The sequence below is a fragment of the Panulirus ornatus genome, chromosome 3, assembly GCF_036320965.1.
Source record: "Panulirus ornatus isolate Po-2019 chromosome 3, ASM3632096v1, whole genome shotgun sequence".
NCBI classification, from domain to species: Eukaryota; Metazoa; Arthropoda; class Malacostraca; order Decapoda; family Palinuridae; genus Panulirus; species Panulirus ornatus.
In genome coordinates, this window is record NC_092226.1 from 20,403,201 (window position 1) to 20,425,004 (window position 21,804).

The 21,804-nt window shown below is 40.0% G+C and overlaps 1 protein-coding gene across 2 annotated transcripts in view; it reads right to left on the minus strand.

Annotated features, from left to right (window-relative positions):
* Positions 1-21,804, minus strand: part of LOC139761185 (uncharacterized) — a 173,561-nt gene that overhangs the window by 46,027 nt on the left and 105,730 nt on the right. For both annotated transcript variants that reach the window (XM_071685184.1, XM_071685195.1), the window contains 3 exons: positions 19,538-19,657; positions 12,749-12,834; positions 7,117-7,217 (listed from right to left, as the gene is read on the minus strand). In XM_071685184.1, coding sequence (XP_071541285.1) covers positions 7,117-7,217; positions 12,749-12,834; positions 19,538-19,657 — 307 coding nt within the window. The remainder of the gene's footprint in view (positions 1-7,116; positions 7,218-12,748; positions 12,835-19,537; positions 19,658-21,804) is intronic.

Sequence of the window (21,804 nt, forward strand, 5' to 3'; positions counted from 1 at the left end):
GAAGGTATATAATGGAGTTGAGAGAGATGCTTTGTGGAAGGTATTAAGAATATATGGTGTGGGAGGTAAGTTGCTAGAAGCAGTGAAAAGTTTTTATCAGGGATGTAAGGCATGTGTAGGAGTAGAAAGAGAAGAAAGTGATTGGTTCCCAGTGAATGTTGGTTTGCGGCAAGGGTGCATGATGTCTCCATAGGTATTTAATTTGTTCATGGATGGGGTTGTTAGGGAGGTGAATGCAAGAGTTTTGGAGAGAAGGGCAAGTATGCAGTCTGTTGTGGATGAGAGGGCTTGGGAAGTGAGTCAGTTGTTGTTCACTGATGATACAGCACTGGTGGCTGATTTGGGTGAGAAACGGCAGAAGCTGGTGACTGAGTTTGGTAAAGTGTGTGAAAGAAGAAAGCTGAGAGTAAATGAGAATAAGAGCAAGGTTATTAGGTACAGTAGGGTTGAGGGACGTCAATTGCGAGGCAAGTTTAAATGTAGAAAAACTGGAGGAAGTGAAGTGTTTTAGATATCTGAGAGTGGATTCAGCAGTGGATGGAACCATGGAAGTGGAAGTGAGTCACAAGGTGGGGGAGGGGGCGAAGGTTCTGGGAGCGTGAAAGAATGTGTGGAAAGCAAGAACGTTATTTCGGAGATAAAAAATGCGTATGTTTGAAGGAATAGTGATTCTAACAATGTTATATGGTTGCGAGGCATGGGCTATAGATAGGGTTGTGCTGAGGAGGGTGGATGTGTTGGAAATGAGATGTTTGAGGACTATATGTGGTGTAAGGTGGTTTGATTAAGTAATGAAATGGTAAGAGAGATGTGTGGCAATAAAAAGATTATGGTTGAGAGAGTAGAAGAGGGTGTATCAAAATGGTTTGGTCACATGGAGAGAATGACTGAGGAAAGATTGACAAAGAGGACATATGTGTCAAAGGTGAAGGGAACGAGGAGAAGTGGGAGACCAAATTGGGGGTGGAAGGATAGAGTGAAAAAGATTCTGAGCAATCGGGGCCTGAACATACAGGAGGGTGAAAGGCATGCCAGAAATTGAGAGTATTGGAATGATATGGTATACCAGGGCTGACACGTTGTCAATGGATTGAACCAGGGCATGTGAAGCGTCTGGGGTAAACCATGGAAAGTTTCATGGGGCCAAGACGTGGAAAGGGAGCTGTGGTTTCAGTGCATTACACATGACAGTTAGAGACTGAGGCTAAACGAATGTGCCCCTTGTTGTCTTTTCCTAGCACTACCTCGCACATGCGCGGAGAGTGCCATTTCATGTGTGGTGGGGTGGCGATGAAAGTGGATGAAGGCAGCAAATATGAATATGTACATGTATGTATACGTTGAAATGTATAGGTATGGATATGTGCATGTGTGGGCGTGTATGTATATACATGTGTATGTGGTGGGTTGGGCCACTTCCAAATGGAATATCATATAAGATTTTCTAAACATCTATGCTATTATGGAACATTAAATAGAAGTAGTATGTAGGAACGTTAAGTAAAAGTCTCTGAAAACACTGTGCTAAATTTGCCTTTTGCCAGTGGCCTGTTAAGGAGGGGGCACTAAAGGATAAAAAGTGGCATTAGAGTTTCACCAGTTATGGAGATTCTTCTGCCGTGGCCATCCTTTTCAGGGAGTTCCTGAAGGGAACAGGCATCAAGATATAGAAAAATAAATGAGAAGATAAAGCAATAATGATGCATCAATCCCTCTCATCCTCATTTTTTCCCTGACATGATGGTAGAGGAAACCTTCCAATATGTACTCTGCAAAACTGTGCATGACTATATATCACCAAGAGAATCCAAATTTTCCCATTTGGCTCTTCATAACCAAAACCCCTCATTACCTGAACTTTACCATCTCTTAAGAAGTGAGTGTTTCCCTGCTTCATGTAACATCCTGATTGTTCCTTCATTTTCATCCCAGTATGTTTGCTCTAAATCAATGCAATTCTTTGGAGGATTACATAATATCAACACCACATGTTCTTCTTCCCTAAGGTTACTCTTCCTGTTATGTACTGTCAGAACTGGCATTCTTCCACTATCACTCTTTATTGAGAGGACTAATCCTCTCACTCATTTATCTTCTCTCTCCTTTATTTGTAACTATGTACCCTTCTGAGAAGAACCAGCTCTTTACTACTATCAATAAATCCATCGACATTTGAATACATTACTGTATATACTCGACTATACGTCTAACTTGTGTATAGGTTGACCACTGATTTTTGGCCAAGAAATCAACTCGTAATGTGCCTCAAGTATAGGCTGACCCTAGTTTTTGAGGATATTAGAACAATATATTAAGGTAATAAAGCACAATATTTTATGGCATATAAAACTCATTTCAGAAAATCCTCACTAAAAACACTACGTCCTATAAACTGAAGGTCGGTGAGCGTGAAACACCAAGTGCCGAGGGCAAATTGTTTACCATTTATTATTACAGCACTACAGTGTGGTTTCAGAAGTGGTAGAGGATGTGTGGATCAGGTGTTTGCTTTGAAGAATGTATGTGAGAAATACTTAGAAAAGCAAATGGATTTGTATGTAGCATTTATGGATCTGGAGAAGGCATATGATAGAGTTGATAGAGATGCTCTGTGGAAGGTATTAAGAATATATGGTGTGGAAGGCAAGTTGTTAGAAGCAGTGAAAAGTTTTTATCGAGGATGTAAGGCATGTGTACGTGTAGGAAGAGAGGAAAGTGATTGGTTCTCAGTGAATGTAGGTTTGCGGCAGGGGTGTGTGATGTCTCCATGGTTGTTTAATTTGTTTATGGATGGGGTTGTTAGGGAGGTGAATGCAAGAGTTTTGGAAAGAGGGGCAAGTATGAAGTCTGTTGGGGATGAGAGAGCTTGGGAAGTGAGTCAGTTGTTGTTCGCTGATGATACAGCGCTGGTGGCTGATTCATGTGAGAACTGCAGAAGCTGGTGACTGAGTTTGGTAAAGTGTGTGAAAGAAGAAAGTTAAGAGTAAATGTGAATAAGAGCAAGGTTATTAGGTACAGTGGGGTTGAGGGTCAAGTCAATTGGGAGGTAAGTTTGAATGGAGAAAAACTGGAGGAAGTGAAGTGTTTTAGATATCTGGGAGTGGATCTGGCAGCGGATGGAAACATGGAAGCGGAAGTGGATCATAGGGTGGGGGAGGGGGCGAAAATTTTGGGGGCCTTGAAGAATGTGTGGAAGTCGAGAACATTATCTCGGAAAGCAAAAATGGGTATGTTTGAAGGAATAGTGGTTCCAACAATGTTGTATGGTTGCGAGGCGTGGACTATGGATAGAGTTGTGCGCAGGAGGATGGATGTGCTGGAAATGAGATGTTTGAGGACAATGTGTGGTGTGAGGTGGTTTGATCGAGTAAGTAACGTAAGGGTAAGAGAGATGTGTGGAAATAAAAAGAGCGTGGTTGAGAGAGCAGAAGAGGGTGTTTTAAAATGGTTTGGTCACATGGAGAGAATGAGTGAGGAAAGATTGACCAAGAGGATATATGTGTCGGAGGTGGAGGGAACGAGGAGAAGAGGGAGACCAAATTGGAGGTGGAAAGATGGAGTGAAAAAGATTTTGTGTGATCGGGGCCTGAACATGCAGGAGGGTGAAAGGAGGGCAAGGAATAGAGTGAATTGGAGCGATGTGGTATACCGGGGTTGACGTGCTGTCAGTGGATTGAATCAAGGCATGTGAAGCGTCTGGGGTAAACCATGGAAAGCTGTGTAGGTATGTATATTTGCGTGTGTGGACGTATGTATACACATGTGTATGGGGGTGGGTTGGGCCATTTCTTTCGTCTGTTTCCTTGTGCTACCTCGCAAACGCGGGAGACAGCGACAAAAAAAAAAAAAAAACATTCAAACCTGGGTAGTTTCAGCAAAATAATTGTATATTTCCATTCAAGTATTCATCTAGGTCAATTAGGATAGAATATTTTTGTAATACAAAGTTTTCTTAACTATAAATCATTCAAAAAGCAATTACGGTAACATTCTATAAACAACGAAAGAAAGCGAGTCAATATTTTTCATCATGATTTTATCCCATTTTCCACTGTAATGCATAAATCATTTCATCGAAAATACTACATTTCCATCAATGTATCATAGCAAGCATAGTATGAATAGAATATCATTGTAACATAACAGTATCTTAATTGAAAACTATTAATAAAATGAGTAACATCTCTTGAACATCGGAAGGTTAGGTAAAGTCTTTTGTTTTCAACATGTATTTTATGCTACCTTACATAGAAATAAATGATGTTTCAGCAAAATTACTATATATTTTTGAGAATAGGGATACGGAGAAAGAATACTTCCCATGTATTCCATGCATGTCATAAAAGGTGACTAAAAAGGGAAGGAGCGGGGGCTGGAAATCCTCCTATCCAGTTTTTACTTTACCAAAAGAAGGAACAGAGAAGGGGGCCAAGTGAGGTTTTTTCCCTCTTAAGCTCAGTCCTCTGTTCTTGATGCTACCTCACTAATGCAGGAAATGGTGAATGTAAGAAAAAGAAAAATATTCATTCAGGCACAGTTATGGTAAAATATACTTGTAACAGTTTTCTAACTGAAAATTATTTGAAAAACACGTACCATCTAGCTGATACAGCAGAACCCTGGTCGCAGAGGATTTGCCTTTGCATCGGCCCTTTCTAAGCAGCCTTTAATGCTATCGTACATTGAAACTGTGTTTATTCTCTAATTGCCTTCCTTCTTATTTTCCAGAATATGAAAAGTTTGTAAATAATGCAATGGTATGGTACTTTTCATTTACAAGTATTCATTTTTAAAAATACAAAAGACACAAAACAAATACCAGTGCAGGTATTTATGTGACTCTCCCGCCAAAAAAGACCAAATGTGCTTGACCCACATTCTCTTCAGCATGGATTCAAGAAGAGACTAAGTCACAGCAAAGTTTAAGCTCCGAGTGACTGAATATGTAGAACATACTAACAACTGTGCGGGGAATTTAAGGTATCCAAAACAGATGTTAGAGACTGGAGAAAGTTCTCTGCACAACTTAAGCATATGTCGAACAACAAATGTGCTGAGGAAAGTGTAACAAGTGGCCACAGGTAGAAGTTGAAGTGGCAAAGTATGTCAGCAAAAACCAACAGAATAGATGTGGTGTTTCCCAAAGATCAATTTGAATCTTTGCCTTGAATTAGGCATCACAGATTTTAAGGTGAGCCATGGTTGGTGCACAAGACTTATGAAAAGAAATGATTCTGAACTGAGACAGAGAACGAAAGTATCACAGAGTTTCCCACAAGAACTTGCCAATAAGGTTATTGAACTACGCAGGTTCATAATCAAACATCAGAAGAACCCATACAGACTTTAGTTTATTGGAAACATGGACAAAATGCCATGAATTTTGATATGCCAGTCGGTCAAACAGTGGATAAATTTGGTGAAAAACAGATTTAGTTAAAACTACTGGACACGAAAATTCACGATCCACAGTTGCGCTATTATGTATGGCTCAAGGCACAAAGCTGACGCCTATGGTAATATTTAAGAAAAAAAAATATCCAACACAAAAGTTTCCTAAAGGTTAATCATCCATGTGCACCAGAAAGGATGACTGGATGAACACAGCATACAAACAAGGGAGAAAAAAGTCTGGAACTTTTGACCAAAGGGACTACACAAAGAAAAAGTCTTCTTGTGTGGGATGTTTCAGTCATATCTTGTTGTCAGTGTTACTGCTGGGATTAGGAAGGAAAAAACTGATGTAGCTGTGATTCTTGGTGGATTAACAAATCTTATCCAACCACTGGATGTTTCCATAAACAGACCATTCAAAGATGCGATGTGAGTGAAGTGGAACAACTGGAGGATGGAAGAAGGTAAGACATCCACAAAGGAAGGCAACATCCAAGCTCCATTACTAACATTATGTAATTGGATTGTAGAGGCCTGGGATACAATCAGACCAGAAATTGTGGTGAAATCTTTTAAGGAATGTGGGAGTTTGAATGCTTTTGATGGAACAGAGGCTGACTTGTTGTTGGATTAATAAGACTAATAACAGCATGATCGAGGATGAAGATACTGATGATCCTAAGGCTGATGATGGTGTTGATCCATATGACAATGCTGTTCAAGGAGAGGACAGGGAGGAGTTGTTTGGTGCAGAAGACGATGACAAGGAAAATAATTTTGATGGACTTTAATGGAAATATTCAGAAATAGGTATCGTAGTTTTCTTTTTCAAATTCAATAAAAAAAAAAATCAAATTCAAAAAACGAAAGTTGACGTATCTATAAATAAACTTTTAAAAATAAATACTTTGCTTTTCATCATCCTGTGCTACCATAACATAACTTACAATGCATTTGGCTACTTTGGGCTTGCTATGATGATGCAGGAGACCTGACCTGGCAACTGTGCCAACACTCAACAGCTGGTGGTGATCATGTATCGTTGAAAACAATATGAAATTGAGGTGGATTATCATATTATGTGTGAAATATCAAACAGGTTTTATTACCGGTATTTTTTGCATATCTATGGGTCCAATACTACCGTACATGATGTATACGATATGATAAGCTAGCATGAGCTAAGAACTTTGACATAAACTACTGAAAACACAATGTAAGGTAAGTCAGCCCACTATGAGTTGGTGAGCTTCATCTGCTGAAGGCACTGCACAGCTTTTCATTACAAACTGATAGACATCTTATGTTTCCATTTTACTGGCAGTAAACGATAAATATTTTTCATGTCTGAAGCTAAAAGTTGCTCCTCACCTTTCCCATTATGCACAGATTTCAACCTAACAAAATTATTACCCATGTACAGGTCGACCCCCTAAAAATGTTGTACAAAAAGGCCATAGGCATCTTGTGCCACCACTACAGATCAGCTTTAATTTGAGTGCTGCCACAAACATATGGATCCCTGATTCATGAGAAATCCCATTTACCAAGCAACACTGATGTATGTGGGGTCTGGTTAAGATATTAACATAACCATTTGCACATAAAATCACCCTTTCTTATATCAATCTTATCCTTTTTTTAAAAAAAATCTAATACACATAAATGGCAATGGTGCTACATTCACTATATATAAGATATACCAGAATCAAAAACTCCTACCTTGATATCTAAATCTTCTTTCAATTGGACGACCAGTGGCAGGGGAACATTGAGCAATCTTACAGTAATAATCATGAAGTTTGCTGAATTGTCTTTTTAATCTGCAAAAAAAAAATAATTGAAAAGAAAAAAATCAATTGGAATTTTAGAATCTCGAATTTTGGTATCTTAATCCACTTCTAACAATTTTTCATTTTAATCAATCATACATATTACTTAGATTTAAATGCATAGGTGAATAATGTGGCAGTTGAGGGAATAATTGGTATACATGGGGTGTTCAGTGTTGTAAATGGAAATGGTGAAGAGCTTGTAGATTTATGTGCTGAAAAAGGACTGGTGATTGGGAATAACTGGTTTAAAAAGAAAGATATACATAAGTATACGTATGTAAGTAGGAGAGATGGCCAGAGAGCGTTATTGGATTACATGTTAATTGATAGGCGCGCGAAAGAGAGACTTTTGGATGTTAATGTGCTGAGAGGTGCAACTGGAGGGATGTCTGATCATTATCTTGTGGAGGTGAAGGTGAAAATTTGTAGAGGTTTTCAGAAAAGAAGAATGTTGGGGTGAAGAGAGTGGTGAGAGTAAGTGAGCTTGGGAAGGAGACTTGTGTGAGGAAGTACCAGGAGAGACTGAGTACAGAATGGAAAAAGGTGAGAACAAAGGACGTAAGGGGAGTGGGGGAGGAATGGGATGTATTTAGGGAAGCAGTGATGGCTTGAACAAAAGATGCTTGTGGTATGAGAAGTGTGGGAGGTGGGCAGATAAGAAAGGGTAGTGAGTGGTGGGATGAAGAAGTAAGAGTATTAGTGAAAGAGAAGAGAGAGGCATTTGGACGATTTTTGCAGGGAAAAACTGCAAATGAGTGGGAGATGTATAAAAGAAAGAGACAGGAGGTCAAGAGAAAGGTGCAAGAGGTGAAAAAGAGGGCAAATGAGAGTTGGGGTGAGAGAGTATCATTAAATTTTAGGGAGAATAAAAAGATGCTTTGGAAGGAGGTAAAAAAGTGCATAAGAAAAGGGAGCAAATGGGAACTTCAGTGAAGGGGGCTAATGGGGAGGGGATAACAAGTAGTGGTGATGTGAGAAGGAGATGGAGTGAGTATTTTGAAGGTTTGTTGAATGTGTTTGATGATAGAGTGGCAGATATAGGGTGTTTTGGTCAAGGTGGTGTGCAAAGTGAGAGGGTTAGGGAAAATGATTTGGTAAACAGAGAAGAGGTAGTAAAAGCTTTGCGGAAGATGAAAGCCAGCAAGGCAGTGGGTTTGGATGGTATTGCAGTGGAATTTATTAAAAAGGAGGGTGACTGTATTGTTGACTGGTTGGTAAGGCTATCTAATGTATGTATGATTCATGGTGAGGTGCCTGAGGATTGGCAGAATGCTTGCATAGTGCCATTGTACAAAGGCAAAGGGGACAAAGGTGAGTGCTCAAATTACAAAGGTATAAGTTTGTTGAGCATTCCTGGAAAATTATATGGGAGGGTATTGATTAAGAGGGTGAATGCATGTACAGAGCATCAGATTGGGGAAGAGCAGTGTGGTTTCAGAAGTGGTAAAGGATGTGTGGATCAGGTGTTTGCTTTGAAGAATGTATGTGAGAAATACTTAGAAAAGCAAATGGATTTGTATGTAGCATTTATGGATCTGGAGAAGGCATATGATAGAGTTGATAGAGATGCTCTGTGGAAGGTATTAAGAATATATGGTGTGGGAGGCAAGTTGTTAGAAGCAGTGAAAAGTTTTTATCGAGGATGTAAGGCATGTGTACGTGTAGGAAGAGAGGAAAGTGATTGGTTCTCAGTGAATGTAGGTTTGCGGAAGGGGTGTGTGATGTCTCTATGGTTGTTTAATTTGTTTATGGATGGAGTTGTTAGGGAGGTAAATGCAAGAGTTTTGGAAAGAGGGGCAAGTATGAAGTCTGTTGTAAATGTGAGAGCTTGGGAAGTGAGTCAGTTGAGTTGTTGTTCGCTGATGATACAGCACTGGTGGCTGATTCATGTGAGAAACTGCAGAAGCTGGTGACTGAGTTTGGTAAAGTGTGTGAAAGAAGAAAGTTGAGAGTAAATGTGAATAAGAGCAAGGTTATTAGGTACAGTAGGGTTGAGGGTCAAGTCAATTGGGAGGTAAGTTTGAATGGAGAAAAACTGGAGGAAGTGAAGTGTTTTAGATATCTGGGAGTGGATTTGGCAGCGGATGGAACCATGGAAGTGGAAGTGAATCATAGGGTGGGGGAGGGGGCAAAAATTCTGGGAGCCTTGAAGAATGTGTGGAAGTCAAGAACATTATCTCGAAAGCAAAAATGGGTATGTTTGAGGGAACAGTGGTTCCAACAATGTTGTATGGTTGCGTGGCGTGGGCTATGGATAGAGTTGTGCGCAGGAGGGTGGATGTGCTGGAAATGAGATGTTTGAGGACAATATGTGGTGTGAGGTGGTTTGATCGAGTAAATAATAATAGGTTAAGAGAGATGTGTGGAAATAAAGAGTGTGGTTGAGAGAGCAGAAGACTGTTTTTTGAAATGGTTTGGTCACATGGAGAGAATGAGTGAGGAGAGATTGACCAAGAGGATATATGTGTCAGAGGTGGAGGGAATGAGGAGAAGTGAGAGACCAAATTGGAGGAGGAAAGATGGAGTGAAAAAGATTTTGAGTGATCGGGGCCTGAACATGCAGGAGGGTGAAAGGTATGCAAGGAATAGAGTCAATTGGAACGATGTGGTATACCAGGGTCGACGTGCTGTCAATGGATTGAAGTTCCAATTCACTCCATTCCTTGCACACCTTTTACCCTCCTATATGTTTAGGCCCCAATCCCTAAAAATCTTTTTCACTTCATCCTTCCACCTCTAATTTGGTCTCCAACTTCTCCTTGTTCCCTCTACCTCTGACATAAATATCCCCTTTGTCAATTTTTCCTCACCCTCTTCTGCTCTCTCAACCACACTCTTTTTATTACCACACATCTCTCTTACCCTTTCATTACTTACTCGATCAAACCACCTCACACCACATATTGTCCTCAAACATCTCATTTCCAACACATTCACCCTCCTCCACACAACCCTGTCTATAGCCTACGCTTTGCATCTATACAACATTGTTGGAACCACTACTCCTCCAAACATACCCATTTTTGCTTTCTGAGATAACGTTCTCGCCTTCCACACATTCTTTAACACTCACAGAACCTTCACCCCCTCCCCCATCCTGTGACTCACTTCCAATGCTATGGTTCCATTCACTGCCAAGTCCACTCCCAGATACCTAAAACACTTCACTTACTCCAGTTTTTCTCTGTTCAAACTTAACTCCCAATTAACTCATCCCTTAACCCTATTGAACCTAATAACCTTGCTCTTATTCACATTTACTCTCAACTTTCTTCTTTCACACGCTTTACCAAACTCAGTACTCACCAACTTCTGCAGTTTCTCACCCGAATCAGCCACCAGCACTATATCATCAGAGAACAACAAATGACTCACTACCCAAGCCCTCTCATCCACAACAGACTGCACACTTGCCCCTCTCTCCTAAACTCTTGTATTCACCTCCCTAACAACCCATCCATAAACAAATTAAACAACCATAAAGACACCATGCACCTCTGCCGCAAACGAACAATCACTGGGAACCAATCACTTTCTTCTTTTCCTACTCGTACACATGCCTTACATCCTTGGTAAAAACTTTTCACTGTTTCTAGCAACTTACCTCCCACACCATATACAAAGTATTTCAATCAACCCTATCATATGCCTTCTCCAGATCCATAATTACCTGCTTTTCTAAGTATTTCTCACATACATCCTTCAAAGCAAACACCTGATCCCCACATCCTCTACCATATCTGAAACCACACTGCTCTCCCCCAGTCTGATGCTCTGTACATGCCTTGACCCTCTCAGTCAATACCCTCCAATATAATTTCCCAGGAATACTCAACAAACTTATACTTCTGTAACTTGAACAGTCACCTTTATCCCCTTTGCCTTTGCACAATGGCACTATGCATGCATTCCGCCAATTCTCAGGCACTTCACCATGATCCATACATACAATGAATATCCTTACCAACCAATAAACAACACAGTCACCCCCTTTTTTAATAAATTCCATTGCAATATCATCCAAAATCCATCTTTCCGGTTTTCATTTTCCACAAAGCTTTCACTACCTCTTCTGTTTACCAAACCTTTCTCCCTGACACTCTCACTTCACACACCACCTCGACCAAAACATCCTATATCTGTCACTCTATCATAAAACACATTCAACAAAACTTCAAAATACTCACTCTACCTCCTCACTTCATCACTACTTGTTATTACCTCCCCATTAGCCCCCTTCACCGATGTTCCCATTTGTTCTCTTGTCTTACGCACTTTCTTTACCTCCTTTCAAGACATCTTTTTACTCTCCATAAAATTTAATGATACTCTCATCCCATTTGCTCTAATCTCATTTGCCTTCTTATTCACCTCTTGCACCTTTCTCTTTGACCTCATCCCACTTTCTTTCATACATATCCCAGTCATTTGCACTATGTCCCTGCAAAAATCATCCAAATGCCTCTCTCTTCTCTTTCACTAACAATCTTGCTTCTTCATCCCACCACTCACTACCCTTTCTAATCTGCCCACCTCCCACCTTTCTCATGCCACAAACATCTTTTGCGCAAGCCATCACTGCTTCCCTAAATACATCCCATTCCTCCCTAACTCCCCTTACGTCATTTGCTTTCACGTTTTGGCATTCTGCACTCAATCTCTCCTGGTACTTCCTCACACAAGTCTCCTTTCCAAGCTCACTTACTCTCACCACTCTCTTCTCCCCAACATTCCCTCTTCTTTTCTGAAAACCTCCACAAATCTTCACCTTTGCCTCCACAAGACAGTGATCAGACATCCCTCCAGCTGTCCCTCTCAGCACATTTGACATCCAAAAGTCTCTCTTTCACATGCCTATTATTTAACACATAGTCCAATAATGCTCTCTGGCCATCTCTCCTACTTACATACATATACTTATGTATATCTCTCTTTTTAAACTAGGTATTCCCAATCACCAATCCTTTTTCAGTACACAAATCCACAATCTCTTCACCATTTCCATTTACAACACTGAACACCCCATGTACACCAATTATACCCTCAAGTGCCACATTACTCATCTTTGCGTTCAAATCACATCCATCACTATTACCTGGTCTCGTGCATCAAAGCTGCTAACAAACTCACTCAGCTGCTCCCAGAACACTTGCCTCTCATGATCTTTCTTCTCATGACCAGGTACACAGGCACCAATAATCACCCATTTCCCTCCATCCACTTTCAGTTTTACCCATATCAATCTAGAATCTACCTTCTTACATTCTATCATATATTCCCGCAACTCCTGCTTCACAAGGAGTGCTACTCCTTCCTTCGCTCTTGTCCTCTCACCAGCCCCTGACTATACTCCCAAGACATTCTCAAACCACTCTTCCCCTTTACCCTTGAGCTTCATTTCACTCAGAGCCAAAACATCATTTCCTTTCCTCAAACATACTACCTATCTCTCCTTTTTTCTCATCTTGGTTACATCTACACACATTTAGACATCTGAGATTCAGGCAAACATAACTTACCTCTCCTCAACCAAATATGCTGAGTTAGTTTCATCATCCAAGTCAACTTCTGCACTCTCTAGTTCTTTAATCTTGTCTGATATTTCCTGAAAGTTAGACAAAAATTAGACTTCCTCTGCAATTCTTTAATTCTGTCTGATATTTCCTGAAAGTAATACAAAAATTAGACTTCCTTTGCAATGCCAACATTTTTCTTATTTACATGTGCATTTCATTGAATTAATCTAATCATATATTCCCAGGACCACAGGGATCCTGCAGCTCCAAGGCTATGCTACAATCAGTAGCAAGAAAATGATGGACAATCCCAAGTGGGATGTTCTCTGATGAGACTGCACTCCCTACCATCCAAAGACATTGATACAAACTTGGCAGAGATGACCTCTCACTCATGGTGAAACCTCATGCAAATGGATATTCAAATATCTGGAATTTCTTAGTCATATTTTCATATTACGGTGTCACCTAAAAAATTCTAATTACACAAACTTACTGATAAACACTTAGAAACAAATACAAGAACATGAAGACATACAGCATAAAGACATGCAGGAGCACATGTTGACTTTCTCCACTACAGTATGAACTTATAGTTTCAAGAGCCAACATTGAATGATGGACCCTTCTGACAGCATATAAAGGGAAAATTAAAGGAAAAAAGTTAGCCATCAGTTCTGATACTAAGCAATCCCCAGTGTAGATACAAAGAAACATACCAAATAGCAATAATGAACGTACAATTAGGATGGTGCATGAGTTAACAAGACAAGCCATACTCAGTATTTAAGAAGTTTTAAAGTGCTCTCATTTCCAATGGAATGTACTGTAACCAGAGTCTGGAGGATATACAAAAGAAGATTGCACTCTTTTTTGGTGATACACTGATGTAACAATGTATCTCTGACTTTACACAGCAGCCTGCACAAGTGAGATGAAGACATGGTGTTTTCTTGAGTCAAGCCGTGGGGAGAGCTGTTATGTTTTGTGAGCCGCTAGTTTGACAAGTCATGAGGTGTTCTTTAATGAAGATGATTTAATGTTCTATGGTTTCTAGGCCCCCCCCCCCCCCTTTAGTCACATTCTACAACACGCAGGGAATAAGTGAGAAGTATTCTTTCTCCCCTATATACTGGAATATGTTTCCAAGAGTTTTTTCTCAAGTTTTTGCATGTACAATTGTAGCCAGGTTTTACCGAAGCTGCAACTTAAGGGTTAATAAAGGACAAGATTCTGTTATGCACCACTGCATATACTAGTACTAACACTTAACGTGCACTATGATAGAATCCTACTTTGAGGGGGGCTTTCAAACTTGAACTGATCACTCTGCCATCAAATTAAAGATAAACCAGTATATGTCACTTATTAATCAGCTAAGGAATGGACACTTTTCAGAAAGTTCTTAAAAATGGCTAAATATGTATTTCCCATATCCCTGAACAATAAACATGGGAATGAAAGTCTTGTTAAATACAACCTTATGGTACACCAAGTGTACCACAGGCTATGTGGCAGAGAGCAGCTAGGAACAGCAAAATCCACAGAAGGGAGTGAATATTCTTAACATGAATCAATTCTAATGGGTTAAGCAAGTGAAACTCTCTTCACAAGCTGGGCTTAAAAACTTTTCAACTTAATTTCTACCTCAAAAATTCCATATCATACATCAAGGGAAAGTGAGACAATCTCCACAGAAACAAGTAACCCTGGCAAAGTAGGGACATCTAACAGTAAGTCTATCTTTTTTTTTTTTTTTTTTTTTTTTTTATACTTTGTCGCTGTCTCCCGCGTTTGCGAGGTAGCGCAAGGAAACAGACGAAAGAAATGGCCCAACCCCCCCCATACACATGTACATACACACGTCCACACACGCAAATATACATACCTACACAGCTTTCCATGGTTTACCCCAGACGCTTCACATGCCTTGATTCACTCCACTGACAGCACGTCAACCCCTGTATACCACATCGCTCCAATTCACTCTATTCCTTGCCCTCCTTTCACCCTCCTGCATGTTCAGGCCCCGATCACACAAAATCTTTTTCACTCCATCTTTCCACCTCCAATTTGGTCTCCCTCTTCTCCTCGTTCCCTCCACCTCCGACACATATATCCTCTTGGTCAATCTTTCCTCACTCATTCTCTCCATGTGCCCTAACCATTTCAAAACACCCTCTTCTGCTCTCTCAACCACGCTCTTTTTATTTCCACACATCTCTCTTACCCTTACGTTACTTACTCGATCAAACCACCTCACACCACACATTGTCCTCAAACATCTCATTTCCAGCACATCCATCCTCCTGCGCACAACTCTATCCATAGCCCACGCCTCGCAACCATACAACATTGTTGGAACCACTATTCCTTCAAACATACCCATTTTTGCTTTCCGAGATAATGTTCTCGACTTCCACACATTTTTCAAGGCTCCCAAAATTTTCGCCCCCTCCCCCACCCTATGATCCACTTCCGCTTCCATGGTTCCATCCGCTGCCAGATCCACTCCCAGATATCTAAAACACTTCACTTCCTCCAGTTTTTCTCCATTCAAACTCACCTCCCAATTGACTTGACCCTCAACCCTACTGTACCTAATAACCTTGCTCTTATTCACATTTACTCTTAACTTTCTTCTTCCACACACTTTACCAAACTCAGTCACCAGCTTCTGCAGTTTCTCACATGAATCAGCCACCAGCGCTGGTAAATTATATGGAAGGGTATTGATTGAGAGGGTGAAGGCATGTACAGAGCATCAGATTGGGGAAGAGCAGTGCGGTTTCAGAAGTGGTAGAGGATGTGTGGATCAGGTGTTTGCTTTGAAGAATGTATGTGAGAAATACTTAGAAAAGCAAATGGATTTGTATGTAGCATTTATGGATCTGGAGAAGGCATATGATAGAGTTGATAGAGATGCTCTGTGGAAGGTATTAAGAATATATGGTGTGGGAGGCAAGTTGTTAGAAGCAGTGAAAAGTTTTTATCGAGGATGTAAGGCATGTGTACGTGTAGGAAGAGAGGAAAGTGATTGGTTCTCAGTGAATGTAGGTTTGCGGCAGGGGTGTGTGATGTCTCCATGGTTGTTTAATTTGTTTATGGATGTGGTTGTTAGGGAGGTAAATGCAAGAGTCCTGGAAAGAGGGGCAAGTATGAAGTCTGTTGGGGATGAGAGAGCTTGGGAAGTGAGTCAGTTGTTGTTCGCTGATGATACAGCGCTGGTGGCTGATTCATGTGAGTAAGTCTATCTATCTATCTATAATTCTATATCTCTGTCGCCTGCTCCAAATGGACCTCCCTCAAAGGAGTGACCATGGCAACAGAGTCTCCATAACTAAAGCACTCCAGTGCTGCTTCTTAGCCTTTAGTGCCCCACCCATAACAAGCCACTGGCAGAGGGGAAGCCTACGACACTGTTTGCAGAGGCTCCTATCTAATGTTCCCACTGACTACTTCTGTTTAATGCTTCTACCTGCTGCTTCTACCTAATGTTCCTACCTAATAATCATGCCTAAATGTTCCTACCTAATAATTATGCCTAAATGTTCCAATCGACTACTTCTATGTACTGCTCCTAACATTCTCCCAAAAGGCAGGGCTAGCACACAGTGCGCACCCCAGAGGAAAATCTAGAGTTATGAAGAATAAGCTGCATGAGTCATGAGTTACATATGACAAGGAGAGATTGTATGTTTGTGGACAGAATGTCAGTAGTCCACATGTTAGGGAGGCAGAAAGAAAAGACACGCTCACTAAGCAGATGTCATCAACTCTCCTAATACCCAGGTGGGTAGTACTGGTAATATACCTTCCTGCTTGTTGGCTGCCTACCAACTACTACCTAACAATAGGTCCCCAGAAAACAAGTTCCAGTCCCCCATGCCTCATGGTAAGGCAATGGTTTAGGTGTAGAACTGACAAATTAAGAGGCAAAATTATCAAAACCCACCCAATGTGACTTATGGGTGATCTTCATCTACCAGAGGCTCCCAGTATTTCTTACACTGTAAGAAAAACCAGTCTCTGTGAAACAGAAAAACTCCCTTCCCCCAAGTTCAAACTATGAAAGCTTCTCTACTGAATTAAGTAAGTCAAAGGAAATTAGTCAGATATAAACAGCAAGAGGCCTAAATGATTGTCAATTAACCAGGACAAGCACAATGCCAAGGTCTGATACAGGGTTTTCACTATGAGATGACATCGTTCCAGTCTGTTCACTCCAACAATACAGGGACTTTACACTAATAACCTTAAGACACAAAGAAAGAAGAAAAACCTCCCAAGTTCTAATCAAGAGTAAAAGGTGAAGAGGGAGCACATCAATGTCACAGAAAACAGCAAGATTAACATATGGAGTAAACTTATAACAGTACATAATGCTCTAAATAATTCACTATACATACATATTTACATAAGCCAATCACAGAAGGCTACTTATCCCAAGAGGGTGAAATTGGACAAAAAGGAAGGCTGCACAAGATCCAACTCATCCAATGATACAGAGATACTTGAGGTGACCAGAGTAACCATCAGGCCAGCAGGTGTGACAACATCATTGTTGCCACGTGCGTGATGCTAGTTGGCAGGGGGACCAGGCTACAGCTTGTGAAAGGTGGTAAGCAAGAGGTGAGAGGCCTAAGCACCAGAATATCTACCTAACTATGAGTCAATACAGTGAGGTTTTACCATGGCGGCACGGACAGCATGTTGGGCTTACCACTTGATTTGTCTGTTGACAAATGATGTTTCTCTCAACTGCCTTACCTCATCCCCTCACTTTTCTGCTTGATGTATAATTCTATTCTTCTAATGTGTAATTCTATTCTTCCAAACAGCTACTCCTCTGGCATAGTTACCTATTCCATTCATCCGGTACTGTCTTCAACCATGAGTTTAATCATATTTTGAATGCTTTGGTACTCAACCCATTGAATTTTCTTAAATCAACTGGTATTACATTATATAGTCATTACAACTCTCTTGCTGGGCATTCATGTCTTACACATCTCTAGTATGCTTCCAGGAATTACTTTTGACAATGTTTCTGTACCATCCTTGTCTGACTGCTTTCAGATTCAAAACATAGTTCTTTATTCCTTTTATTAGTTATCAGGTATTTATCATCATATATCTCTTCCTCCAACATTTGAGACAGTAAAGCTCTAATTCTTTCAGTCATTCATGGTAATTTACATGGTAATTCATGTTATCTTCCTTGTGAAATGTTTCTATATTCTATTTTTTTTTTTTTTTTTTGCCGCTGTCTCCCGCGTTTGCGAGGTAGCACAAGGAAACAGACGAAAGAAATGGCCCAACCCACCCCCATACACATGTATATACATACATCCACACACGCAAATATACATACCTACACAGCTTTCCATGGTTTACCCCAGACGCTTCACATGCCTTGATTCAATCCACTGACAGCACGTCAACCCCGGTATACTACATCGCTCCAATTCACTCTATTCCTTGCCCTCCTTTCACCCTCCTGCATGTTCAGGCCCCGATCACACAAAATCTTTTTCACTCCATCTTTCCACCTCCAATTTGGTCTCCCTCTTCTCCTCGTTCCCTCCACCTCCGACACATATATCCTCTTGGTCAATCTTTCCTCACTCATTCTCTCCATGTGCCCTAACCATTTCAAAACACCCTCTTCTGCTCTCTCAACCACGCTCTTTTTATTTCCACACATCTCTCTTACCCTTACGTTACTTACTCGATCAAACCACCTCACACCACACATTGTCCTCAAACATCTCATTTCCAGCACATCCATCCTCCTGCGCACAACTCTATCCATAGCCCACGCCTCGCAACCATACAACATTGTTGGAACCACTATTCCTTCAAACATACCCATTTTTGCTTTCCGAGATAATGTTCTTGACTTCCACACATTCTTCAAGGCTCCCAGAATTTTCGCCCCCTCCCCCACCCTATGATCCACTTCTATATTCTATTCATCTTATTAAATTCCATCTGTTTTCCTGTTAACTTGTGACCATATAACACAAGAGTATCAGTTTACTTCTTATCAATTCAAGAAAAATTTTCATCAAGAGTGTCTTGTTCCAAATATTCTCAATATCATTCCACTCAATAATTGGCTTAAAAGCATTATCTTTTCAATATGTTCCTTGAATTCAAGGTTTTCTCTAATCATCAATCCAAAATCTCTGACATTTGCTCTGCTGTCAAGTTCTTTTCCTGTAAGGCCTCTGTACATAGGACTACATAGGAAAGACAGATAACAGGGGTACTGTTGGCCCATGTCTAGGTTGTGTGTTCAGAACTTAAATCTACAATACATAAATGGATGAAGTAAAGATAGAAGATTTCAAGGAATTCAACATGATCAAAATGAAGGAAATCTCTGAGTGAATTTCATGCACTATCCCATCCTCTTCTGCATTTGAGTGTAATCATAGTATTCAGAATGTGAAAATGGAATATGATTTTTTTTTTCCCTTTTCGGTAGGTACTGCAATAACATTAGCCATCCCATGACTGAAGTGATATCAGAGTTATGAGAGAATTTCTCACAGCTTTCAGGGCAGACAAACCTTAATAAGAAACACTATAAGATGTGTGTGTGTAGTGGTGGCTACCAAGAGTAAAATAACAGTGATTTATGTACATCTGCTATGGTTCACTGGGGTGTCGAGATTGGGGGCTTCCCATAATCTTACTATTTCACAAAATCAATCTAAATATAATGGGCTTGGTCCCAAACACCATGAAACATCAGTGTAACTGATTATAAGTGCTGATGTTTACCTTCATTTTTTTCTCAACTTTTCGTAGCCTAGAGCTTCTCTTCTTTTCCTCTTCAGTTTCCTCTGGTAAAGGTGACGCTTCCCCTGCCTCACCCATTGATTCATCGCCACTAACTCGCCTCTGTAAAAATATCTTTATGAAATAAAATCATAATATTGAATAAAAAAGTTAGTTGCAAATGTGTATAAAGAACAAAACTTTCCATTTGTCACAGCAAAGTTAAAAGATCCTTAATATCCATATTCGTTTTAACATTCAACTAATAACCACTCACATCACATTTTCTTACATATGTCATACCTGTCAATCTGACTACACTGCTTGTAACATCTCCATTATCCTCATCCCTTTCTCATCACTATATTGTATACGTTTTGCCACAATTCACCATATATCCAAACTAGGAATTTGCAGTTTATCTCCTAATAAAATGTTAACAAAATAACATGAAAGTTCATCATCAAGCCTTTTCAAATTTCAAATGGACTTCATGGAATTTCAATCATGGCTATAAAGGGAGATAAGAAACCAATCAAATTTCTGCAAACCAATAAAGATATATATCACACTGTCTGTTGACCTTGATCCCTGGTTTCCAAGCATACTTGTCATGTGTGAAGATGTGACTTGCACTATAACCATGATAAATCCTGTCGGACACATCGTCTATGTCTTACATTAATCTTAATCACCAGAACTGGAGGGTGTTATATGGAATGCTTTTGTCACTGCAGTGCAGCACAGCCATTGGAGTAAAATGAAATGGGTGAAAAGGGTGTTTAAAAAATCTTGTATCATGAAAAAAATACCCATTGTGATAACTCTATAGCTAACTTACCCAACCAAAACAGCCAACAAATAAACATACACAAACTACAGAAAATTACATTGGCCAGCATTCACATAGCATATGGAATCTAAGCTCTATATCATACATATTGTGCTATCTCACACTACATCATCAACAAAGCCAGCAAAAAGCACAAACCACAGACATAGAAAGAAATATAACCCAAATTTCTCCCCAAAAGTTACAGACCTCATAAAACAGAGAAACCAGCTATAAAAAATCACCACCATCATCAGAAATCACAGAACAAAGCTAAACCAAACAACATGACTAACCTAATCAATGCAAGGCATACAACAAACTGACAATCCTAACTGAACACAATGAAGCACAAGACCTACAAGAACCAATTCTGGCACACATCACAGGAAAACCACACTAACTAAATCAACCTAGCTCTAACACAAGAGGCATTTATTACCCCATCCAATTACATCCCTTTGCCAAAGAACACAAAACATACTCATGAGACAATGCTCAAAAATCAGCTGCAAATCAATAACATACCTAAACAAGGAAGTCATGAAAAAACTACACAATATCCATCCAAAACCAACTGCTCACCTACCCTTCGCTCTCACTAACACAAGCAATTAAAACCTTAAAGAACTCTCCTGCAACAGCTCCTGACAACATATCAAACTTTCACATAAAACACTTGGGCATAGTTGCAATTCATGCACTTACAAATATCTTCAATCACTTCTAATTGCATAATAGAATCACTGATATATGCAAGTTGCCAACACAATTCCTGCCCCAAAACCCTCCAAACCACTTAACTCTCCCTTGTCATACCACTTTATATCACTTATGTTTTCAGTATCCTAAACTAATACACAACAGAATCAAGCAAAATATCCCAATCTCCCAAACAACATGGCTTTAAGTCTACTCACTCCACTACTACCTCTACACACATACTTCATACAGATCCTAAAGGGCTTCAACCAAATAAATATAATCAAAGCATTTGACATTTTCCTGACTTATGCTTAAAAAAAAAGACTAGCCTCTACAACAATGACAAAAAGCAGTTGGCCAACTTCATAGCTTCTTCTAAAGCTCATTATGCTCGATTGCAATAGAGTTCCCCAGGAGCAGTTCTTTCTCCAACCCTCTTCAATCTCTTCCTAAATGAGCTCCCATTACCTCCTCTAATATACAGATGACTTCACAATAACATTGCAGCACCTTGACACTACATAAGCAATACTACATATTCAACAATTGGAACAGCTCACCTAGAAAAGGTCTGCATATGCACCCCACTGAAGTCTTCTGTCACCTTTTGAACCCAAACATAAACGCATTCAACCTGCATCCTCCCATTAACTTGAATGGCCAATCACTCCAACTCAACAAAACATCAACTATTCTGGGAATCACATATGACATACAACATTCACTCCCAATT